The 26,703-nt window shown below is 35.8% G+C and overlaps 2 protein-coding genes across 13 annotated transcripts in view; one reads left to right on the forward strand and one right to left on the reverse strand.

The window, feature by feature from the left end:
• The window catches only part of CASK (calcium/calmodulin dependent serine protein kinase), a 490,128-nt gene that overhangs the window by 165,470 nt on the left and 297,955 nt on the right, over nt 1-26,703 (reverse strand). For all 12 annotated transcript variants that reach the window (XM_069065716.1, XM_069065725.1, XM_069065724.1 and 9 more), the window contains one exon: nt 5,217-5,319. In XM_069065716.1, coding sequence (XP_068921817.1) covers nt 5,217-5,319 — 103 coding nt within the window. The remainder of the gene's footprint in view (nt 1-5,216; nt 5,320-26,703) is intronic.
• GPR34 (G protein-coupled receptor 34) lies at nt 16,505-24,799 on the forward strand. Its single transcript, XM_069065731.1, has 2 exons — nt 16,505-16,573; nt 22,321-24,799. The coding sequence occupies exon 2, from the start codon at nt 22,406-22,408 to the stop codon at nt 23,546-23,548; it is 1,143 nt and encodes a 380-aa protein (XP_068921832.1). The 5' UTR covers nt 16,505-16,573; nt 22,321-22,405; the 3' UTR covers nt 23,549-24,799.

A 26,703-nucleotide genomic window follows, 5' to 3' on the forward strand; every position in this document is an offset into this window, starting at 1 on the left:
ACTTCAACTTGTCCAGCCTTAACATTTGGGACTGAACCCAATAGTGCAGATGTGATCTGAGCACAGAAGAATATGATAAGATCACCATCGCACTTGTTTAAAAATATATTTGTTTCACTGTAGCACAAGATTGAAGTTGCTTTTATCCACTGCCAGGTGACAACAGTGACTCATATTGAACTCCTACTTTATTAAACCCTTTCAGTATTGTTCATATTATTGGATGCCTAGCCATGTCTTTCCCATTTTTGTATTTGTATGGCTCATTTCTGAATCCAAGTATAAATGGCTTCTGAATAATATTGCAAGAAGAAAAGTAAAGATGAAAACCTTAAGATGAATATGGAGAAGGAAATTGTGCAGGTGTTTTGGAGGTATATGTCAAAGGTTCAATCTGGGAAGGAAAAATTCAGGAGCAACTGAGGAAATTTAAAGGAAAACAATCTCCAAACCCAAATACTGGTCAAATTCTACTTGAAGTCAGAATAAGAGCAATGTCAAAGACAATTAAAGGAGGATATAAAAGGATCAAGAAAGATAAAGGAAGACCTAGAAGGATTAAGGAACAAAACTCAAAAACTCAAGATGGAAAAGAAGAGGTATTGGCAAGAAAAGACAAGATATGTAACAAAAGGTAAATGGAAGGAAAAGCAAATTGAAAGAATAGATTTGTGAGTGGAACAAACTGATGAAAGAACTATCCTTTACAGTTGGGGGGAAGGTGGGTGTCACTGCTGGAATCAATGTCAAGTCTATGAAAAGGGAACTGAGCAGGGCTGTCAAGTTTAAGAGATCATAATTAACTATTAAAGTTTTAACCAAGTGAATAAGGTCAAAGTGTAAGCATCCAAAACAGATAAAAAAAGAGTAGGGGAAATTCTACAGAGACTTGCAGGAACATGTTTGTCTTTCATGCACAGAGAGGTTACTGTTATCTGTGTACCAAGTGCAGCCTGATATTCCTCTGGCAGAGAAAGTAAAGAAACTTGGAAAAAAAAAAGGAGATATGAGGTAAAAGTGAGGTAGATCAAGAAAAGGAAAAAAAGAGACGTACAATTAGAGCATAAAGTCAGATCTGAGGCTCTTTCTGAAGAAGGGAATGTTCTAAGGAAGAAGTTACTTGTCCTTTAAAGAATGATACTGCACAAGAATATGACATCATTTAGTGAAGGTATCAAAGGTATTTAGAAAAAAAATCAAAAAGCAACAACATAGTTTAGTGAATTCCTGCTCAGGGGTGCTTAGGCCATTATTTAATGAGAGATCTATTGTCTCCCCAAGGCACGTATATATGACCTGTCAGACAACCTCTGAAGACTTAAAATAGAGGACAATTACTCTGTTCAATTTACTCACATTGACACAAATACCACTGCAGAAGGAAGCTAAAAAGTATTGTCAGTGATTACTGAGTCTTGGGAAAGAAAATGAAGACTGTAGAACAGGTTGTATTTTTCTCACTTTTGCTTATTGAGGCAAAGGATAATGAAGAGAAATACTAATTTGGCATTTAAACAGCTGGCTTAAAGAGGCAGTATCTTAAGATGTGTTTTGGAATTCTATATTACAGCTTAAAATACTGGCATGACAGTCTCCTGACTTAAGAGGACAGCTACCCATGTTTCCCCGATAATAAGACCTATCCCGAAAATAAGCCCTCCCCTTACCGTGTAAGATTCCTCTAAAATAAGCCCTCCCCCGAAAATAAGCCCTATTGAGATTGCTACTGTAGTGAAGGTGATCCCCTGTGCTACACGCTACATTACGGTACCCTCTGTATGCATCGTCCCCCCCCCCGGATGAAACGCACGCCGTGCTCCGAGCTGCATCCAATCAGAGCTGCAGCAGTGAGCACGTCATCCTGTTCTTCCCCAGTGATTTGCTTATTGAATAAAGGTACATTTTTTTGTTCACATTTACCTGTTTATTAAAATTGCTGTCAATGTTCATTAAAATAAGCCCTCCCCTGAAAATAAGCCCTCTGGTGTTTTTCTGTCCAAAAAATTAATAAGACAGTGTCTTATTATCGGGGAAACACGGTAATAAAGACTGTTAAGAATGTATATGTCAAGTAGTCCTGCATATCTAAATCTAGTGCTTTAAATTAAAAAGAATTAGAGAAAAAACTGTGTGTGTGTGTGTGTGTGTGTGTGTGTATCCTTCAAGCTAGATAGCATACAGAAAACACAATAGGATAAAAAAAAAATCAACTTCACAAGAACAAGATGGGGAAGGCAGGGCTACATACTTATTTTGAAAAAAAAAAAAAAGATTGAGGAGTAGCAGTATGAGGGCAGCAAAAAAAAAGTTAATAAAATCCTGGTTTGCATTAAGAGAAGCATGGCTTCTAGATAAAAGCAAGTGACAGTTCCACTGTATTCTGTTCATATCAGCGCTCATCTGAAGTTCTGTGCGTAGTTCTGGGAAACATGGTTTAAAGAAGGGTGATAATATGCTGGATAGTGTCCAGAGGAGGGCAACCAGATTGGTGAAAGGCCTTAAGTGACTGTCAGTTGAAAGAACTGGGGATTTTTACTCTGCAGAAAGATTAATCGGGAGGAACATGACAGCAATCTTCAAGTATCTGAAGACATGTCATGTAAAGAGGGATCAGACTAATTCTTTTTGGTTCCAAAAACAAAATTCTGTCTTTTCTCTCTCATTTATTTAGGAAGTATTTTAAAGTTTTTTTTTTTTAAAGAGACTATATGTCATTTAACAACAAATTTTCAAGATGGGTTAACCATCAGGAAGTTCTTCAGACTTAACATGCAAAAAAGTGAATATCGAGAAAAGAAAATCTGACCACATGCAGCACATAGTCAAGGAGTTTAGCAAGTAAATGAATGTAGAGAAATATACACGTTTAAGAACATTAGTTAATTAAATGCAATAATTCTAAATAAGGTAAAACTGATCTTAAAAAATGAGGTATGACTTTTTGATTACTAACTGAAAATTGACCTACACTGAGAAAAACAGAAAGTCTATCTACTAAGCAGTGTTTTAATGTATGAAAATAGTTTGTGGTTTCTTTTTAGTTTCTAACACTCTGGAGGCATCATTAGTAGGAACTATCATTTTACAATTCTGTTATCCAAATTAATAATTTTGTCCTGAGATGTTTAATATTTAATCACAAAACAAAAGTATTAGAATTAGTGAAAATAAGCTAATTTCATACTTTCCATCAGCTTCCTCTGGTACTAGATTCAACTTTGTCTTAGGAATGAAATATTTGTTTACTCCAGGTTGTTATATAGCTGGCTTGATGAAGGGATAAACAGCATTTGTCTATCTTCTTTCTTAGGATGCAATGCTCAAGTCTCTGGCCTGAAGACATATACTAGGTAGTGGGTAAGTGATGTGAGGTCACTGTTGGCTCAATGACTATTGGATCAACTGAACCTGTATTCTAACTTCAGCAATTCACATTACTGAACAGCAGCAGGGGACCTAAAACACTAAAGAGCTTAAAAGTAATTTATATTTTATTTGGGAAGGTATTACAGGTAGAATTATTTCTAATTATGCTATTTCTGGGTCTCACAAGATGGCCCACAGTAACAGTGCTCTGTTGATTAAGTTACAATGAGTTCTGTTAAGTGAAATAACATGCCTAATAGAGAAGCCTTCACCAATTTCTGCCCTTGTGGAACTTCTCTAGAACAAAATCTTGCTATTTTGGTATTTGTCTGTAATGTAACTGGGTTTGAATGAAATGTAAGAAAAGTTTTAAATGTGACAGTGTTACAAAAGCCTATGTGTTTTCTTTCTCTTTTTTTCAGAGGGGATATAGGGAGATTTGGGGGGGGGGTAGCTTTTAAATTCTGCATAAGAACAATGGTTCTTATAGTTGGCAAGGACCAACTGCACTAATGATTAGTCATAATAGACCAAAGTCTCTGATCTAGTTATTGGAAGACTGACAAATGCAATTCCTCACAAAGGTGGGGAAAAGTACAGAGTTAAAGGAGGGAAAAAAATTAAAATGGGACAGACTTTTAGGTGCAATCTATTAACAGGGATGAATGAGAAATGAAGTACATATAAGAAACATCTCCCCCTGCAATTATATTAATCTTTTTATTTCATATATAACTGTTTTTACAAGAGTTTTTTTTTTCTTGCTATTTATGTTTTCCCTTGATTACTATCTAAATCAGTTTGCATTACCTGGACATACAGAGATGGATAGTGTGAAAAGAAGCTAGCTTAAAGGAGAAGCTCTTGGTTCAAAAACTGCTACAGAAAATGTACAACATAAATAATCCATACACAGATAAAGGAATGTTTATTGTGGATTGTGTTTGACTTGCTGTTGTTTAGTCATTTTCAGTCCTGTCTGACTCTTCATGATCCCTTTTGGGGGTTTTGCTCCCAAAGATATAAAGGTTCATGTCATTTCTTTTTCCAGCTCTCTTTTTACAAATAAGAAAACTGAGGCAAACTTGCCCACAGTCACACAACCAGTAAGGCCGAATTTGAACTTGAGTTTTCTGGACTCCAGGCCCACCACTCTATCCACCGTGCTACCTAGCCACTCATTTAACTAGTAGAATTCCAACAGGCATAAGAAGATATTCAGCAGTCATTTAACCCATGGGTGGCATTTTAACTACCCTCTGAATGTCATTACCACCAGCACTTCATTAATGGAGGATACTGATCTGGTTAAGAAAAGACCTCTGCCTTCAAAGAGCTTTCATTTTAATTGGGGATACACAATTACCAAATTTAGAACTGCCTTTGACATATGTTTTTTTTTTTTTTAGAGCAATAGGGGTTCAGTAACTTGCTCAAGGTTACACGGCCAGTTATTATTTCTGGGTGTGGTGCTGAGTATCTGAGCCCGGATTTGATCCAGGTCATCCCAACACTGGAGCCGGTGTTCTTACTCGCTGAGCCACCTGGCTGCCCCTAAGCAATTGGGGTTAAGTAACTTGCTCAAGGTTACACGGCCAGGTGTTTCTGGGTGGGTGCTAAGTGTCTGAGCCCAGGATTCGATCTCCAGGTCTTCTCAACACTGGAGCCGGTGCTCTTACTCACTGTGCTACCTGGCTGCTCCAACATATGTTTTCTTTAATTATTAGAGGGTGAAGTAGGGGGAATGAGAGGGAGGCAGAGACCCTGAGGCTAGACCAGTATTTGGCTTGGACTGATTACTGAAAGTGGGAAAATTTTGAAAGTTGTTTGTTTGTTATTTTTAAACTTACCTCCAGCAACAAGTCCAGACTCGCCTAACTGAATAGCTACTCCAAAGCCTCCAAGTTTAACAGGTGCTGAGTTTTCTTTTGAGGCAAGGAGGACACAATGTGGCTAAAAAGAAAAACAAAAGAAATTATTACCTTTTACATTTCAGTACAATTTGCTCACAAGATTGAGTGAAAAAACAATATGCTAGTGAGTTCAAATTTCATATGAAGAAATTTCACCTTTTCCTTCATGGTGGCCATTGGCCTTAGTTATATACTTAGATTTTCATTACTTGCTGTATTTTCCAAGGACTTGCCTGTCATAGGCCAGATTCTTCAGGAATTCTCTGCTCCCAATGTTAGGATTACTGTGTAACTAATTTGAAATCACAGACATTCATGAAAGGCAGTCAACTTTTCTCCCTTTCCACTCAGCACTCTCTCCCTTGGGTGATATTCTAGGATTTTAAAAGAATAATATGCTTCATTTTTCCAGTCAAAATATTCCTTGAAATTCCATCATTTTCTGGTATAAAGGAGTCATTTTTGGTGGCCCAATTTTATAAAAATGTCCCTTCATTCTGGGAAGATAAAAGTGGCTGCTTCTCATTCTTCCCTCAAGCATATAACATTAAACTTTAGTACAGAGGTATGATCACATACATATATAACGTATATATGTACATAATGCAATATAATATAAAGATTTTTAAATAATCAACTAGACTAGTCAATAAATTTAGGTTTGACTGGTAATATACTTAGCTAGTATACTATAATCCTTACATTATAGCATTAATTCCACATTTTATAGGGAATATCCTCTATAGCTACTTAGATTTATATAAGTGGCAAAGACAAAAGGAAGTCTTATTGACAAAACAGTAATTGAACAAGTTACTGAAACATAAAAAGGAATGCCAAAGTAGAAGCTGTAACAAATTTCTAAAAAGGAACAGAAACAAAAGAAAAGGGTAAAGCCTGAGAAGTCAAAGAAGTGTGAGGAATGACTTGCAGTGAAGTTTCCCCATTCTGAACATCCTATATATGTTCTTATTACTTCCTTATATTTTGTAACTAAGTTCAATATTGGTTCCACATATATGTGTGTGTGTGTGTGTGTGTATATATATATATATATATGTCATTGTATATTTCAAGGTAATGTAAGAGCTACTGAGTATTAATACAATTGATTGGATTAACTATTGAGACCAAATTAGAAGTGTTTTTAGTTTGGGGAAAGGAATGGTAGTTGAGAGATAGCAAAGGGTTAAGTTTCTATAGAACTGCAAGAATTGCTGAAACAAGACTACTGATAAAAAGTACCAGACAGTAGCCTTGGGAAGAAGTCTGAGTTCCCAGAGAACTCCTAGATAATAACAAAAATGAAGTAATGTTGGCAGCAGCAGGTGGATTTGACCAATCAGAAAGCAGACAGCAGCCTTGGGACACTCAGGCCAAGATAAGGCCACATCTAGGTTGGACTGAAGGGGGTTCAGTATTCTGAGGTTGTTAGGGCGCTTGTGTAGTGGACCTCATGTATTATGTATGTTATCTAACAAAATTAGAGCCTCATTAGTAATAATTAGGTTAATGTTTGGGAGGGCACATAACCCTTGCTTATTTAACCCAATTTCTGCTTTTGTACCTCGGCCACCTCTCTCTCGGTGCCATACCAGAGACTGCATCGCCCACTTCTCGCGAGATTCTAATAAAACTACCTTCACTTTGAGAGGTCTCTGAGTAGTCAATTTGGGTCAGGGTCTCTGCACCCCACACAGTTTTGGGGACTCGTGTCCCGGGATCTCGGTGGGGAATGACCACCACCCCCATTTAGAGGTAGGCACCCGTGGGACATTTTGTTCCTGTAGTCTCAGGAGTAGGGTGGTGTTTCTCCTCCCTGCCGAGCTAAGTGCCCAAAGCGGAGAACCACAATGAAGGAGAAGACGAAAGTAACGGATCTGAAGCTCCGTGTACAGAGGTTGAGATTGAGCTCACAGTCAGGAGAACCTATGCGCATGTAGCCCAAAGGAAAGCACTCAAGATGAGTCTGGGGGCCAATTGGCTGGGTTGAAGGAGACCTAAGAGGAAGAGCCTCTCACATGAAATTGTGCGTTGAAATGGACTGCAAATGGCCCCAGGGGAAAGGACTCTTTGAGAATGCAGGAGGGCAACCCCTGTTGAAATAATTTGGGATACAGAGGAGTCTAAGAGTGGTCCTCATTAAATTATGGGGAAAACGCAGTCCAAGCCCCCAAAATTCAGAGCAATGTTCCTTGGGAAATAGGTTACAGAATTGGGATGAGCTGCCAAAATATAAAGGGAAGGATAAAAAAAAAATGATCAAGTGAAACTGGCTTGTTTATTCATTCTTTGTGCTTCTGTGTAATAGCCTCTGTATATTCAAGAGCAGGAAGAAAGGATGGGCCAGTTTCTCCCTACACCTGAGGATTTGTGCCTAGGTTATCTTAAAGCAAGTCTTACCTGGCATCCATTAGCATCTATCTGGAGGCCAAGCAAATATGTGATTTGTGCCGAGGATTTCTGACAATCCTCTGTGAGCTTTTGGAACCTTCCTGTCAGTTTCTCTTATCTGTTCTGTTTTTGTGTGGCTGTGTGAATGAGTAAAATAGTAAAAAATCTAACACCCCGTAAGGTTTAAACTGCAGCTGGACTGCTGGACATTTCTTTGGAATGCTGTTCTCTCTTTCCCTCCTCCTTCCTTTCCCTGCTGCTGAATGCAGGCTGGAGAGGGAGAGAAAAAGAGGAAAATATTGTCTTGTTTAGGTTATATGATGGTAAATGCAAGTCAAAGAGTGTAGAAGAAGTATCAGGTAAGAAAGTTTAAGCATGTAGCAAAGAAAGGAACATGGGTAGGAAGTTAAGATAGGTATAACTTATTTGCTATTGAAAAGTGTGAACAGAAGTTTTAAGATTTTTTAAAAAGTTTTGCTCCTCCTCTTCATTCCACCCTGACCAGGTGGAGTGAGGAGAAGGCAATAAGAAAGGGAGGGAATCTTCTCCCCTCAGATCAGAGAGGCAGGCAGATGAACTTCTAACTATTTCCTGCCTTGTCTAAAAGAGGAAAGTTTTGTGTATCAGAATGCAACCGAAAGGAAACTGAATACATTCTGGTCATTTTTGAAGTGTTAGTCCTGATTCAATGCTAAAGATAACTAGTATTTGGCATTGAGGCAAATTAAGAAAATACATACATCTGTAAAAGAGACCTCAGAGGTGAAGCTTTGAGCTCTCCAGTACAGAAGGGGACACCAGGGTCCCACTCACTCCACTGGCAGATTCAAAGCTTTCATTTTCCAAGAAGTTTCTAAGGAGTGGACACATAAGTGAAATTTATGGGAGTAAAAGTTAGAACAGCTAAAAACATTTGAGCAGATTGTGTTAAAGCCTCTCCCACCAGATGAGATTAAGGAGAGTGCTGAAGAACAGTAGGGAATTTGAGTTACCCTCCCCCACTTGAAAGCTATATGGAGGGGCCCTACTGGCAACAGCCCTGGGCCCCCGGGTACCCTGAAGCCCACATCTCTAGGAATGCAGATTACCCTCTCTAACCCCAAGTCCACAACCAGGCTCTGCAACTGTGGGGAGAGGAGAAAAGCCTCTGCACTTGGTAAGGCTAATTTTCTATCAATAATTTTTGTATGTGATGATTTGGAAACGCAATTAATGTCATGTCATTGTATTATTATGGTATCTCTAAATCTCTAAATACTGTACAAGTTGAATGACCACTGTGAGCCAGAAATGGTGTTAGATAAAGCAGTTTTAAATCTGAATTTTGTTGAAACTGAAAGATGGAGGAAAAAAAAAAGTTGTGTAAAACCAGCTATGTTACTTTATCAATTCTGTTAACCCTATCTTATAATGTTTATTTCATGTGAATTGGGTTTTTTTATGTTATAAAATCTGATAATTTAAAGCTGTTACATTTGGGATACAAACAGGTAATAATAATACTGCTAATATTTACTATGATAGCTGATGGTTTATTTAACTTTTTGGCTATTCTGGAAATATACAGTGATTTAAAGTTATAGTTTCCACATTACTAATGATGAAATGAAAAATTCTCTGTACAGTGAACTGGAAAGGTATTTTGTAGAATTCTTATTAGGCAAATGAGAAACCTGGGGAAAAAAAGGGGGAAAGAAAAATATAGGGATGTGGTTTTCAAGCTTGCTTCATCTAAGGATGTATTTATGTTAATCTGAAGGTTTATGGATCACCACATTCACCATCTATGTGAGATTCCAGAATGAAATTATTTATGATATTGTTACTGGTAAACAGTTGTTATTAAAAGGAAGTTTCAGTTAAGACTGTTTAAACTTGTAAGATTGTTAACCAAACTATTTGGTGTTATTGCATTAATAAAGTATTTACAAAAGTATGCTTGTGAAAGGTAATTATTGGTAATTATGTGAAGAAAAGACCTGTGAAACCTCTTTGTGTAAATTTTGTTAATTATTTCGGAAAGATTTTATGACCAGAGAATTTAGGAATTGTATAGTAGTTAATGATATCAGGATAAACAGTTTTGAAAAAGGGAAATATTCTTATGAAGAAATGTTTTATAAGATCTTTGGTATGAGATGATGGGGAACAGATTAGCAGACAAGAAAGTTAAGGAGGCTGCCCTGTCCATAGAATCTATGAAGATGTATGTGTTGAATCCCCAAGTCCCTAAGACAAAAGCAATACTTGTGTTCATAGAAGCCGAAAAGGAAAATTTAATTAAGTTTGGGAAGATTGAAACTGAGCAAGACCATTGGTTATTGCTTGATGGGAGAGAAATGGTTAATTAACAAATCATGAGGGAAATTCTGTCGATTTTTACATCAAGGAGTCCACTGGGGAGTATGAGTAATGTATGTCCTAGCTTTGAAGAAAAAAAAAATGTGTATATATATGTATAGTTGCTAAACAAATCTGTGAAGTGTCTTATATGCAAGGAAGTAAACAAAAAGGTATTAAGAAAGCAGTGTGAGTCTCCTGGCAGAAAAGCTAGGATAGACATACCCCAGGATTTGGAGAGTGGTGGTTATGGGTTCCAAAATAACAAAGTAGTTTCAGAGGTTTTATGGGAAAGACTGAGAACAAGATGAGAGAGACAAGGAAAAGTTTATAATCCAGGATGGGGAAGCAATCTTATTAGTCCTGGGAAAGGAAGCAGGGAGAGAGGGACAGGAGGTAGAGAAATTTTCCCTGTGGTGAATTGCTTATAATCAGAATGATTTGATAAAACTGTGGGATATTGTGAAAAGTGTCTAAGGCCAGAACCGAACTTGGGTCCTCCTGACTCTGGGACTGGCACTTTACTCACTGCACCACCTAGCCGCCCCTACTGTATGATGTTGTAAAACTGCCAAAGTCCCTAGAAATTATCTCTATTAGGCAAGGTCATTCAGCCTGGGAAAACAAGCTTGTTTTAGTTATGAAGCTCCTAAACAATAAACTTGATTTACCGAGAAGCAGCAAAGTCTATGTACAAAAGATTAAAAAGAATCCCTAACAATTGGTTTTACCAGGATGAGTTTAAAAAAAAATTTGTGAAAGGAAAGCTGAATAATCTGGATAATGGATTTGAGAGATTTGGAAGGATAAATAAAGGTTTTATTAGAAACATGGAAGGCAGAAAGATTTGTAACTTGATTTTATAATTACTAGCTCAATCATATTTGAGAAGAAAAGGAAATAAGGATACAAATGCAATACTGAATCACTATCCCATGGACTGAAATTGGGATTATAAAATTACTGTAGAAAAGTTATATCTGTGTATATGTGTGGAATGGGGTCCCGGTGTATTTCAAAGTATAATTGGGTATTAATGCAATTGACTGAATTAATTATTGGGATTAAATCAGACATACCTTTAGTTGAGAGAAAAGAAATTTTAGTGTGAGCTCAAAATAAGCATAGTTACAAGAAGATAGGGAAGCTTGGGAAATAAATTTATACAAATATATTAGAGCAATAATTTATAATCCTGATGGGAGATCTGATTTTTATCAACAAGAATAAATACAGAAATGAATACAGGTTATTTGAGGCTCGCTTTAGAGATGTTCCTTAACCAATGTGAGATTATAATCATATCTTAAACGGATTTTTGGAGCTTGTTATTTAAGATTTGATGGGACTGTTAACTGACTATTCCTCTGAGTCTAATTCCAGGTATGGATATTAAGAAAGGCTATCCAAGCTATTTGAGCCACCGATCCATGATGCCAGACGCTATGAGGTACAGGTATGGAAGCCCTCTGAAGTATGGGTATGGAAGGTTGGGAGAATGATTGTTTCGCATGAGCTGAGGTAGGATTCTCCTGACTTGACCCTCCCAGTGACACCTGGCAGACTCTGAGCTTGGGTCAATGCAGATTGCAGCCTGGTATACATTTTGCCTGAAATTGACATTCTGAAGTTGGGAAAATGGTTCCCTCATTACAGTTTTGTCCCTATTCTTGGTGGCAAGTTTCAATAATCAAAAGTTTTGAAAACGCAACAACAAATCTATTAAATACTTCATTCTGGAACATCTTAAGTTACTATAAGATAAAGCTATCAGGCTTAGGATTTGGCATAGGTATTCCTGTATAAGTCAGGGTCCTTTAGTTCTTTGTAATAATGTGAGGACAAGTAGGTCAAGGATTTGTGGGAATATTATTCTGTTATTTAGTTAGCATCACACTTGTCTCAGCTTTCTCTTAATTAGTTAATATTAAAAGTAGAACAGTTTCTGGACTACTTAGTAAATATTTTAATTGTTGTAATTGTTAGTATAATGTGAATCCCTTAGTGAAATCTCATCTTCCTGGTGGAGGAATTAATAATGGATTAATGCAAAAATATAAGAAATTAGTTTTAATGTGTGATCATGACAATTGACCAAGACTCCAATTTTAATTTTGTAAGAATAATAAGGTAATAAATGACGGGTAATTTAAATTGGTTCCAAGGTTCCTTTTGTAGGTAAATGAATGAAAGAAGGAAGAAGAGAAAGAGCTTGGAATGCGATGCTGAGGGATGGATGGATGGAAAACAACCAGGACTCCCATCAGATGGTATACGCCTGCCAGACAACAGTGTGAAAAGAGACTTTTGAAGGGACAATTGTTTATTTTTGTTTTCTTTTGAATCTCTGTATCTGCACTTATAAAGGGCACTGCCCCCTTATATGTTGTTAATGCAACGATGGGAATTAGAATTAAGAAAAGTGGGGAAACTTCAAAGGTATAAAAGAAGAGGGGGGCATTGTGAGGGATGACTTGCAGTGAAGTTTCCCCATTCTGAACATCATATATACGTTCTTATTACTTCCTTATATTTTGTAACTAAGTTCAATATTGCTTACACACACACACACACACACACACACACATATGTAAGTCACTGTGTATTTCAAGGTAATGTAAGAGCTACTAAGTATTAATACAACTGATTAGATTAACTATTGAGACCAAATTAGAAGTGTTTTTAGTTTGGGGAAAGGAATGGTATTTGAGAGGTAGCAAAGGGTTAAGTTTCTATAGAATTGCAAGAATTGCTGAAACAAGACTACTGATAAAAAGTACCAGACAGTAGCCTTGGGAAGAAGTTTGAGTTCCCAGAGAACTCCTAGATAATAACAAAAATGAAGTAATGTTGGCAGCAGCAGGTGGATTTGACCAATCAGAAAGTAGACAGAGGCCTTGGGACACTCAGGCCCAGATAAGGACACATCTAGGTTGGACTGAAGGGGGTTCAGTATTCTGAGGTTGTCACTGCGCTTGTGTAGTGGACCTCATGTATTATGTATGTTATCTAACAAAATTAGAGCCTCATTAGTAATAATTAGGTTAATGTTTGGGAGGGCACATAACCCTTGCTTATTTAACCCAGTTTCTGCTTCTGTACCTCAGCCTCCTCTCTCTCGGTGCTGTACCAGAGACTGGACCGCCTGCTTCTCGCAAGATTCTAATAAAACTACCTTCACTTTGAGAGGTCTCTGAGTAGTCAATTTGGGTCAGGGTCTCTGCACCCCACACAGAAGGAAAAAAAAAAGGTAATATGCAAATGACAAAAAAGGAAACATTCTTCAGACTCAATAGGAATGAGAAGGATAAAGGAAACATTAGCTTTTTATTATATAATAATCACAACAATAATAATAGCTAACATTTGCATAGCACTTTACAAACATCATTGTATTTTGTGCTTTTAACACTCTTAGGAGGTAGCATCACCTCAATTTATAAATCTCTTTTTTCTCAAATGCCTGGCTCACCTATTTCTCTGTTTATAGGAAGGAAAGAATGATGGCAAGATGGCAGGACGGAAGGAAGGAAGGAAGGATTTATTAGGCAACTACTATGTTCCAGGAATTATGCTCAGGGCGAATTTATCTCATTTGCTCCTCCCCACAACACTTGGGAGGTAGGTGTTATTATTAAGCCCCATTTTATTTTTGAGAAAACTGAGGCACACAAAGATTAAGTGACTTTTCAAGGTCACTAAGCTACTAAGTGTCTAAGGCTAGTCCTGAACTCAGGTCTTCCTGACTCCAGGTCCTGTGCTCCTTTAATTGCACCACCCTGCTACCAGTAACAGAAAGATTAACACCAGAAATGGATAAAACCAAATAGGATAATGAGTTCATTTCCTATTTTCTAATTCTATCTTAATTCTTCTTTTCTCCCCTAAAAATTGGGGAAGGGTAGAAGGCAGAAAGTAAAGTGGTTCTTTTCTTTCCTTGTTGGAAAGCATTAGCTACTGCCTTTAAGAAGTACATCAGCCCCCCTCTCTCACCAAGCCTATCAGCAGCACCTAAAGAAAAGGAGAGCAGGATTTTTATTGGCTGGTGTTGTAGGGACCAGCCATTCTAGTACTGGAAGACGGAGTGCAGCTGCAGGTAGCGTCATGACAGCTGGGCAGTGTAGTGGGTACCCTCTAATCAGAGAGATCTGGGAGAGGGCTGGGCAAGACACTTAACCTCTCTCTGCTCCCAGATTCCTCATCTGTAAAATGGTAATAATAGCACCAATTTCACAGGGCTGTTGTGAAGATAAATGAGATAAAATATGTAAAGCGTTTTGCAAACCTTATAAATGACAGCCATTATTACTGTTGTGCCAAGAGAATGTGAGTAGAGAGAGGCAAGGTCAGATATTCTGTTGCATCTTTTTCTTCCAGATATATTTCCTCTAGAAAGTATGTGATATCTGTAACACACTTAGCACAAAATCTGGGCCATAGGAGGTACTTAATAAATAACTGTGCTTACTATGGTCCAAGTTCTGTGCTAAGCACTTTCCAGATATGACATTAAAGCATGTAAATAAATAAAATAAACCAGAGAATCAACAAATTAACATTATGTGTCATAAGGCCAGCAAGTGCTTGGCCCATGAGAGCACTTTCTAATTCATTCATTCATTTGTAGTGATTATCCCTATCAGAGGCTAGGAAGTCCTAATGAAAGATATGAGGGGAAGGAAGAGAGACTGAGAGAAAGCAAAGAAAAGTGAGGGGAGAAAAACAAAAGACAGGGGCAGTTTAAGTAGACTAGAAACAAAGCTAAGCTGGAAGAAAAGGAACAAGTATTTATTAAGGGCTTACTCTGTGCTAGGCGTTGTGTAAAGCACTTTACAAATATCTCATCTGATTCTCACAACAACACTAGGAGGAAAGTATTAATCTTTTAGTCATTTTACAGTTGGGGAAACTGAGACAGGGATTAAGCACTCAGAACTAATGCTTAGCATATTGCTTAGCATATTAAGTACTTAATAAGTGTTTACTGACTGATAGGTTCAGTGACTGGTACAGGGGCACAAAGCTAGCAAGTCTCTGAGGCCTGAAAAAGACTAATTTTACTGAAAGACTGATGACTCCCATCTAAAAACCACACAAAAATTAGCATTACTACTACAAAGCCACTGTCAGAATCCTGAGAAGTTGGAAGGTAAGTGAAGATGAGGAAACAGAATAGAAGCATTATGTTAAAAAGCGATGATCTAAAAATTTTAGAAGAAATTTAGCTTATACACTAGGAAAAACTGGTGATAGTTATTTAAAAAATAATAAAAATAGCTTTTGAAAAGTAAAAAATAAGATTTTATTTTTTAGAAAATAAGATCTAACTTATTTTTTTCATTTCTCGTCTGATAAGTCTTCAAGGTGACTCTGCATAGTTGGGTCTCCTGGTAAGCTTTTTAAATGCCTGCTATGATGACTGCTACCTCAGAATTATACAGAGATCTTACATGATGAGAAAATAAAACTGATGTTGTGAGAGCAAGAAATATGTGATGTACAACCCATATTCTCCACTGTTATCTATACAACTGAGAGGGGAGTGGGGTGAGCATGCTGGGTAGACCTGCTATGGAAAATGTGTAAGAGGGCATGGATAAGTCAGCCAGGATAAGAGGACACGGATAGTTTGTAATTTGCATCACTAAAAGGAATACTCATATTTATAAGGTCACAGATCTATCAAAGTATGTAATTATTACCTAGTCATTTATATGTAATTTTGTAAACAATATACTAGTAAGATCAGCATAGCCAACTCTTTGTGGCTATGTGATAGGAAAAAGTAAGAGTTGTAAATTTGCAAGTTAAGCTTTGAAGTTAACAAAGAGAATTTTTAGTTTTTTATTTTTATATTTATATATAAAGTACAAAACTCTGGAAACCACTAAGAGTGTCATATAAAAGCCACAGAAATAATTAAAATGAATTAAAGATTATTTTACCTGGAAAAAAAAAGTTCCAAGGTGATAACACCCAATTTAAGCAACAATAGCTAGCTATTCTTCATCTACAATGACAACAGAAAAGAAGAAAAAGTTCTATTGCAATGAGGTATTTAAATTATGCATAAAGATAATCAAGAAATACTAGCATGGAAGAAAGAGGGAAACTCTGGAATACCCTTTAACACTGGGATAGATTAAGTGTGATACTGTTTAAAGGGGGACAGAAACACCCATTAAGGTCTCTACCAACCCTATGATTCTAAGATTTTTAATGAATAAATTTCCACTCCCCAAAAAGGGCAGTATTTGACAAAACTGACATGTTTAAGAACTAGGTATATAAGTATATAATTATACAAATTAGGAGCACATCTATAAAACAAAAACATTTTCTTTTATGGTCCAGCAAAACAAACTTCTAAGTCCCAGGTTTGTTCATCAAAGAACCCTTAAAAAAAAAAAATCACACGCAAACCTGACCAATTGCTTCACCAACGGAAGGAGGAACACAAAAAGTTAAATAGCTCTAAAGGAAGTTCAAACCACTTTAGCTAAGAAAGCATTTGGTTTAACTCCTGTCAGTATTGGAGGATTGCTAGAAATGACTAAACTGTGAGTATTTCCCTTTGATTTTAGATAAATGAAAGATTTTCATGCAAGTTTTTTTTTTAAACTAATGATAAAAACTGCATTTAATTCATGGTGATGCTACTTTCCTATGATAACATTTTAGCTTTAGATATAGATGCTAATTTGGTTAAATTTTACCTCTACTTTAAAATACAAAAATGTAAATTATGCCCATTTTAATCTATAGTTATGTTAAGAATATTAGGAAATTCAAGGCATCAAACCTTGAGATTAATACTATAAAAATGGTAACATTGTTTATATAGCGCAGTTTGAAAAATACTGAATATATTTTTATTTTATTCAAAGCAATAGACTTTTATGAAGAGGGTAGCTTCAATGATCAATCATTATCAAGTTATCCTGGGTGGTACAGTAGGAGGGAGGTATGGTATTGTTTAAATCTTTAGCCTTTCAATTTACATGAGAGTCTCTGGGCTCCAGTTTTCTCATCTGCAAAATGAAAGCATTGAACTAGATAACCTCAAAAGTATCTTTCATCTCTAAAATTGTATGATTCCCAAGTTAAAGCTAAAATCTATTTTGGAAATGTCTTCTATTATTACCACAAAAGGCATACATATGTCCTCATGTATTAATATGAACTGTAATCATCCTTATTACATACAGTGTTTCCATAAATCTACAGAAACTGCATTTTGAAAATGTCTATTGGTCGAAGGCTATAGCTATAAGGCTATATATAAAACTATAGACATCTATACTGTCCAGGTCTAAGGCTATAGCTATAAGGCTATATATAATTTTAGACACCTACACTGTCCAGACCACCTGATATTTTACATTAAAACAGAATGAGCATTATGTTTGTTTGCTTTTATTTTTAATCCTTTGTGTTTGGGAAAAGCTGTATGAATATATAACACTACAATTTCCTAAGAAGTTAAACCTGGATACTATGTAATTTTAGAGATCACCTAATCTAACTGTTCTTTTTGAAAGGGTAATAGAGCCTCTACAGAAATGTGCCAATTCTTCAGTAACATTGTAAAAATGAAATATTTTCTCTCTGTCTCCCTCTCTCTCACACACACATAGAATTATAATTAAGTTTTCTTTGATTGTCTTTATCTCATTTTTGATAACAAATTAGTGGGCCTCTACATAAAATGCACGATAGAAAAACAACAAAATAATACCCAAGTATAGTAGCTGCACATGTCAGTTATTATGTATTAACAGTCATAAAATTAGCAGATAGTTCTGATATCTTTGTTCTCAACTAAAATGTTTAAACTATCTCTATCAGGAGCTCAACCTGTCCTGTCCCCCACCCCTCCAAAAAAAGCATTCTAAAATCCCCAAGTGCTAACAGTTCAGTTTCTTCCACACCCCACCTCACCAAATTTATAAAAAAAGAAAATGTCAATATATACATAATCTACTAATGTGCTGATTATTAATCGTCTTCAGTTATATAACACATGCATGGCTACCAGTCATAGTTCTAACTATATGCATGAATATGAGTCGACTATGCACCAATTTATTTTTAAGAATCAATTGTGAAAACTTTAAAACTGGAATAAATGACAATAACAAATATCTGCTGTTAAGACTTCTTTTCAAACCAATGTGTCTTTCCTTAGCTCCTGGTGAGGAAGGCAAGGAAATGGTTTCATGTTAAATAGTTTATGTGAGCGTTTATTAGCTAAAAAGTCTCCTAACCTCAAAAATAAGCACTGGAAATGGGTTTAAATGGATGTGTTGAACTTCCTGATGAATGTTTTCTAAATGATTAATGAAGTCTTAACTATGGAATCTTATACACTTTTAACTAGTCTCAGTCCTATTATTTTTGACCTGTCTGTAACATGTCAACCAACCCCTTCTCCTAAATCTCTCTGATATTTTCCCTTCCTTTGTTTTGTTTTTGTGAGACTAGAAGGAAGGAAACAAACAAGCATTTATTAAATGCTTATGATGCAGGCACAAGTACAAGTACTTGCTAGGAATACAAAGAAGCACAAAAATATAGTTCCTGGTCTGAAGGAGTTTACATTTTAATGGGTCAGACCACAAGTAAACCATAATGGAGATACACAGTATGGAAAGACTAAAAGAGAGCAGATTTTAGAGCAAAGACCAATATTCAAGTCCTCCCTCTGACACATACTTCCTGTTTAAGGTTATAAATTGAATACAAGGTGTTGAGTTGCATTGGTAGAGGGTATTTTCTCATCTAAAAGTTCCTAATATCAATGAAATTACAGATCCAGTCCACATTCCTATATTTTGTATTTTCTTATCTGTATATGTTATCCCCCTTCCTCTAGTATATAACATAAACTCCTTCAAGGTAAGGATTGTTCTGTTCTTGTTGCGACATTACCAGTGCTACATGGTATCTGGCAAAGAGTGAAGTTTAATAAACTAAATAACATATTTAATAAATAATAATAATAAACTAAAAATTGCAGTGTGTAATCTTGGAATCATTCTGAACTCTTCTTTCTTTTCCCCATCACTAAAATCTCAATGCTTCTTCCTCCACAATCTTCAGACTCCCAATTATCTCTAAACTAGACTTTTGCAATATCCACCCTCCACACAGCTGCCAAAATAATCTTCCTTAAATCTTTACATGTCTCTTCCCTGGATCAAGAAACTTCCATGACTTCTTAATATTTCTAGAATAAAATATAAACCTTTCCCTTTCGAATTCAAACCTTTTCAGAGAATGGTTTCAGCTACCTTTGCAGCCTGATTGTTTATCATTTTTCATTCACACTCTCTTCATTCCTGACAAACAGCCTGCTTACTATTTTCTTAACTCAGCATTGTCTTACAGTCCCAATGCTCAACAAAAACACACTGTACACAGTAGGCACAAAAGGGTTTAGTGAAAAGAATTTTTATTCTGATATTTATTTCTGAAAACATACAAATATTTTATTGTGTTTTGCTTATCTAGCATACTGGGCAAGAAGTCAATCAAAGGGAAATTGCTGTAATACTGAGATTAATCTCCTTTCAGAAAAAGAATTTTGGCATCGTCTGTTCTTGGAAATATCATGATAACTTAGATGAAAATGATGAAAGGTCTTCCAGCTAAGTAAAAATATTAGTATGACACACAAGTTGACATTTCTAGAGAAAATACTGACCTTATAAAAATCAATTACACCTCACCTTATGCAAAAGACATACTGAGAAGTTTCATGTAAATGAAAACACGTTTTAAATGCCCTGGGGAGCCTGGCTATTTAAAGGTATTTTATGTTAAATCCTTTTATAAACTAAATAATCAGCCCCAGACTTATGTGTAAAATTAATTTTCATTAATTAAATTTATTAATTAGATGAGATGAAACTGTACACTTGACGTAGATTTTTTCAATCACATACTAATCTTTTAAATGACTAAATGGTGGGAGTACTATCATCTGGGTAGACTGTCCCCCTCCCTCTCCCTGATTTTCTAGGATCCAACTTATGTCCATCCAATTCCTCAGGCCCATACTGATTTTTATTTTTAATTTCTTAAATCTCTCTATTTTGTTTTATGAATTTAGTTTGATTTGATACAAATTTTGTTGCTGTAAATCTACGTAAAATCTAGTCTCTATCTCCATATGTAAATTAGTTTCTCCTTCATCCTTTTGGATTCTTTACTTTTGGCCTGATTCATTTAATATGATACAGTAGTATACAGTAAGATACTCAGTACATATTGGATACTTAAGGAAATAGTCCTTAAGTGACAAACTGTTAATACTAAAACAAGAAATTTAGTCTCCATATAATCTTTTAGGTAGATGTATCTCCTTTCTCAGTCTAATTTGCTGCATGTTCATCCATGTCACACCTCTGGGTATACTCCAAGGCTCTGTCTTAGGACTTTTTTCTGTTTTCTCCATGTCCTCTCTCAGCTGGTAATCTTATCAGCTGCCAAGTATTTAATTATCATCTCTCTGCAGATGATTTCCAGATCTATAAATGAAGCTCCTTTCTTCTGTGATCTAGTCCCACATTACAGACTGCCTATTAGACATTTCAAACTGCATGCTCTATAGGTGTCTCCTACTAAACCTGCCCAGAATAAATCTCACTATCTTTTTGCCCAAACCCAACCCCCTTCTGAACTTCTCTAACATAGTTAAGGCCATGTCCATTCTTTTAGTCACTCCAGGCTCACAATCTCAGCTGCCTCTTCACCTTCACTTACCCTAGGTACCCTACTAGTTGGCAGATATTGCTGTTTTTCTCTCTACCACGTAACTCCTGCCTGTGTCCTTGTCTTCCCTTGCACAGTCACCACCCCAGCTCAGCACATCTGGTCTTGCCTGGGTTGTATCCACAGACTTCGAATAGTCTCCTGCTTCAGGTGTTGCCTTTCTCTAATTCACCTTCCACTTAGCCACCAAACTGATTGACCTAAAGTGAAGAGCTGTGTCACTTCTCCTATTCAGTAAACTTGAGAGGCTTCTTATCCCTTCTAAAATCACATATAAACTCTTCTGCTTTTGACAGTAATCCTTTTATTATTCATTACTCCCCATACTCATACCAACCACACTGTCCTATTTCCTCATACATACAACTCCATCTTTCATCTTTCCACTGGCTCTCTCCCTATCTCTCCCTTACTCACCACCAGTTATTATTGCCTTTCCAATCTAAGGTCACCTTGTACATATTTTGTATGTACCTTCTACATACATGTTTATGTTCATAGTGCCTCCTCCATAAGAATGGGAGTTCCACAAGGACAGAGGCTATTTTCTCCCCTTTTCTTTGTATCCTCAGAAACTGATACAACGCCTGAGACATTATAAGTGCTTAATAAATCCATGTTGATTGATCTAGGAATAAGATTTTATTCACTAGCCAAGATATAACTCAGTTGCTGGTGTTCAGTCATTTTTCAATCATGTTTGATTCTTCATGACCCAGTCTGGGGTTTTCTGGGCAAAGAAACTGGAGTGGTTTGCAATTTCCTTTTCTAGCTCATTTTAACAGATGAGGAAACTGAGGTAAACACTGTAAAATGACTTGTCTGGGGTCACACAGCTAGTAAGTGTCTGAGGCAAGATTTGAACTCAGGAAGACAAGTCTTCCTGACTCCAGGCCCAGCCCTCTGTACACTATAATTTGTGAAGCACACTTCAGGTGCTCAACAAGTACTGCCTTCAACTATCAATTATTTATCACTTATTTAATACTTTTAACACTTACTACAATATTTTGCTAGTGATGGAAGGAGATACAAATATATTTAAGATATGTCCCTGAATTCATGGAATTTACCACTGAGCAAAAGTAAATCATGGTCCTGATAAGAATGGAAAAAGCGAAGAAAAGGCAGCACACCATACTTCAGGGTTAAGTCAATATGTGGATTACACTAATTTTTCACTCATGGAATGATTAGGACCTAAATAACTTAGACTTGGCAATTCTGTTGCCCTTCTTGATTCTAGCTCTATTTTTTCCTCAATTAAGCACTTTAAAGTAACGACTAAGACAAAATATACTACCATCAGAAGAAGAGTTATAATAGAATGTGTTGAATGTATTTACCTGATTGTATTACTGATGGAATAAATGTTACTTATACAGACAAATGGTCCTAATGGGCAAAAAAAATATCAAAGGTAAACTTTATGAAAAGGTCTGAAAATGAAACTTAAAAAACTTGTACTTTGGCCTATAGAAGGTATGCTTTTAAATTACTAAATGATTTTATTGCTTGCATTTTGTTGCAGGCATAATCTGAAAGCATGAAAACTTCATTCAAGAAAAACACTGGATATCTTTTGCTTTCCATATTCATATAGAAAAGAAGTTTCAATGACTTTCACAGTTTCAATGACTTCAACTTCCACTCATTCCCTGCCTTGCTCTTCCTATGACAACATTTTCATGAATAACCAAAGTAGCCAATGCCAGAATGACTTATCAGGGACACCAAATGCTACCACCTGCCCTATGAATGAACAATTACTGTCTGCTGTTTTAACAATTTTCTACTCTGTAATTTTTATTGTGGGACTCATTGGAAACATTATAGCTCTCTATGTATTTTTGGGAATCCATCGTAAAAGAAATTCTATTCAGATTTACCTGCTTAATGTAGCCATTGCAGATCTCCTACTCATCTTTTGCCTCCCCTTCCGAATACTGTATCATGTTAACAAAAACATCTGGACACTGGGTGTAATTCTCTGCAAGACAGTGGGAACACTATTCTACATGAATATGTATATCAGCATTATTCTTTTGGGTTTGATCAGTTTGGATCGTTACATAAAAATTAATCGGTCTATCCACCAACATAAAGCGATAACAACTAAGCAAAGCATTTATATCTGTTGTGCAGTGTGGGCAGTAGCTATAACTGGATTTTTAACTATGATCATTTCAACACTTAAGAAAGGAGGACATAATTCTACAATGTGCTTCCATTATAGAGATAAGCATAATGCAAAGGGAGAAGCAATTTTTAACTATATCATAGTGATTGTGTTCTGGTTAATTTTTCTTCTACTAATCCTTTCCTACGTTAAGATTGCCAGTTATCTTTTGAGAATTTCTAAAAGGAGAGTTAATTTTCCTAATTCTGGAAAATATCATACTACAGCACGGAATTCTTTTATTGTGCTTATTATTTTCACTATGTGTTTTGTTCCTTATCATGCTTTTAGATTCATTTATATCACATCACAGCTAAAGACAACACCTTGTTACTGGAAGGAGATTTTCCACAAAATCAATGAGATCATGCTTGTACTCTCATCTTTTAATAGCTGCTTAGATCCGGTTATGTATTTTCTGATGTCCAGCAACATCCGCAAAATTATATACCAACTTCTTTCAAGAAGATTTCAAGGGGAATCAAGCAGAAGTGAAAGTACTTCAGAATTTAGAGCAGGCCATTCCCTGCATGATACTTCAGTTAGCGTTAAATTCAATCAACATTTAAGAGTACTCTGAGATGAATGTGATATGAAGAATTATGAATCATTGTCTTTTACCAAAACCATTTACTAACAATGTTAAGTCCTACACGTATTAAGAACTACCAAATTCAGTGTTTATCATGTTTCTAGAATTACCTAAAAAACCCAAAACAGTATTTACTGAATTTTTCTTCTTGTAAATATAGCATACGGTTTCATTTACTTGACTTGTTAAATAATATGTTGAAGAGGAAGAAAAGGTCAGTCATTGCTATATGATTTTAAATCTATGATATTCTAGTTTAAAGATCTTTTAAAAAGTGTTAAAGTATTGCTATATTTGTAAAAATGGGCTGCAAAAGGATGTTGGAATTTATGACCTTAATAACAAGTTGAAGAAAATTTTCGTTTCCCAAAATAGTAAACTAGTGTTGGACTATATTTCTATCTATTTATATAGCATACAAAGAATAAAGGGGATAAATGTGTCAGATTACTTCAGGCTGACAGAAATGTCGTTATTTGAAACTTTGTCATGTATTTGTTAAATTCATATATATGTGCCTTTTTTTTAAAAAAAAGTAAAATTAGTTATTTTCCAGTTTTTTATAAACATTATATGGTTATGGTAGATGAATTGATACTTAGCAAGCTAAATTTTTTTTAAATACACACACAAACCAGTGATACCATTTATTCCTCAACTACATGGTGAAATAAGACTATGTAAAGTGTAAATAAATTCTAAAGCTCTTTGTCCACATTATCTAACAATATGAAAACACTTCATAAAAGCAACCTCTGTGATACAACTGAAAATAGTAAAAACAGGCTACATTTAAAAAACAAATGGATCTGGACACAAAATAATCAGATTTCTAAATCAAATAAACTTGTTCAAGAGTCTGTGGGAGGAAGATCTTAGGAATAAATGATATCACTACTATATCTTAATGATAAGGAAAGAAAAGGAACCCAATATGCTCAATGATTAGGGAACAGTTAAATAAACTGTAGTACATAAACATAATGGATTATCACTGTGCCATAAGATGTAATAAATATGAAGAAAACAAAATGTAAAATTTATACGAAGTGATGAAGGAAACAAATAACCTTAATGATTTACACACTGACTATGACTAAATAAAAAGAAATGAGAAAGAATTAAAAAAGATACAAAGAAGAAAAGGAATATCAGAAGGGGATATGGGAACAAACAGGATTATTTCTATTAATGTTCTGTTAAAATATACTTAAAAATAAATTGAAAATAACTTGGAGCTTATGATTTTAGGTACATTTATTTTGTTTATCTGAATATTTTACTGATGATTATTAAGCTGAGAGTTTTTTTTTAAAGCAGGTTAAAAATTAATCAAAATCACTGAATTCAAAAGTTGTAAGGGACCTCGGAAGTCATATGAAAGAAAAGGAGATATTATTAATATTAGCTCCATATTGCTCTCCCTTTGTTTTTTTCCTTCTGGTGGGATGGCTATTTGAAACTCTTTCCAGAAAAAAGCCGGAGAACAGCAAAACCCTCGTGCTGGCCTTTTTTTTTTTTAACTTCTTGCCCAGTTTCCACTGACTTCTATTGAAAATGAAAGAACTGTCCCTTTTGCATCTAGAACTAATGCCAGTGGACTCCTAGAGAGCAGGAATCATTTCTTACACACCTTTATATCCATCAGAGTTTAACACAATAAGTGCTTAATAAATGTTGTTGAAGATGCTGCTTCCCCTCCACTAGGTGTAAGGTCTACCTTTAAAAGTGACAGTCACTAGAGCTGAGTTCTATCTAGTCTTGGCCCTGTTACTAACAAACACTGGGAAAATTAACCATACTGGGACTTAGTTTCTTCACCTGTAAAGCAATGGAACAGCGATGTAAGATTTCTAAGGACATTTATAGGTCTGAAATGCCATGATTCCATTAGTCATTTAGGTTTTTTTCAGCTAAATACTGATTATATGATCAAATGTAGCAGATTCTCCAGGCAGCTAATTTGTCTTGTTTTTAGATCTGTATCTGTTCGGAACAGACAGAATGCTATCAGCAATATAAATTAAACTTTGTTAAAACAAATTCCAATACCTTGTACCACGCAGTAATGGAATTTTGTCTCAATATGAATGGCACATTAGCTAAGGCTACAAAATCTTTTTATTATTATTCATTACATAGAATAGACTTTTTTCCCATGTCTACCTACAATCTTGAAGAAGTTTAATTCCTCCTGGCTCAGGGTGAATGTAAATAGTAACTTCCTATTTTGGCCAGCAACCTGCAAGGGTCTTCCCTCCCAGGGTGATTAAAAAAAATTTTTTTTATTAAAGGGGCTATCCCTTGACTCACTTCTTAAAGAGATCTATTCACTCAAAGTGAGAACCTGAAAAGACCTTAGCTTAAAAAGGCCAAAGTCTTTGCATCCCGGGCCATCTCTAGTCCTCCTGATTGATATCTGGCCACTGGACCCATATGGCTCTGGAGGAAAGTGAGGCTGATGACTTTGCACAGCTCTCCCTCACTCAAATCAAGGTCAACTGCAAGTCATGTCATCATCTCCCTGATGTCATGTTCCTTTTTGAGAATAAGGGACAAACCACACATAACCACATACACAATTCTCTCTCTATATATATTTAGTTTAGTGCTTACCACTGAAATTCATCTCATATACACATACACACACACACTCAGTCAAGAACAGTACTAAGCAGAATCTCAGAAAATATAAATAAATACAGTTCAGGGAACAATTCTAAAATAATTAGCTGTAAAATCAGAGACTCAGGGAAGAAAATGAGATGTAACTAGATCATTTTTATTGGCACTCTAGCTTGGCTACTTCATTGAACTGTCACCTAAAAGAAACCTATTTTTTTTTATTTGTCAAGTATTTGAATGTATCTTAAGAGCTAGGGGAAAAGGAGAAGAAAGAAGACAGAGACAGAAAGAATAGGACATAGCCATTGCCCCACTGGAGCTCACAAGACATGCATACAAATCACTATAATAAAAGGCATTACATTAAAGTATAAGTTAGAAAGTAGAAAGTTAATTCACAAAAATTAGAGATTATGTGTGGTTAGGCGGAGAAGCAAGGAATTCTAGATAGAATTATTTGAGCTGAAACTTGAAGAATAAGTAGAAAAAAGTCACAGGCAGACCTGGGGCTTGGAAAA

The sequence above is a fragment of the Petaurus breviceps genome, unplaced genomic scaffold (assembly GCF_028583685.1).
Source record: "Petaurus breviceps papuanus isolate PSGF00001 unplaced genomic scaffold, PetGlider_PUasm1.0 90700, whole genome shotgun sequence".
In the NCBI taxonomy this organism is placed as follows: domain Eukaryota; kingdom Metazoa; phylum Chordata; class Mammalia; order Diprotodontia; family Petauridae; genus Petaurus; species Petaurus breviceps.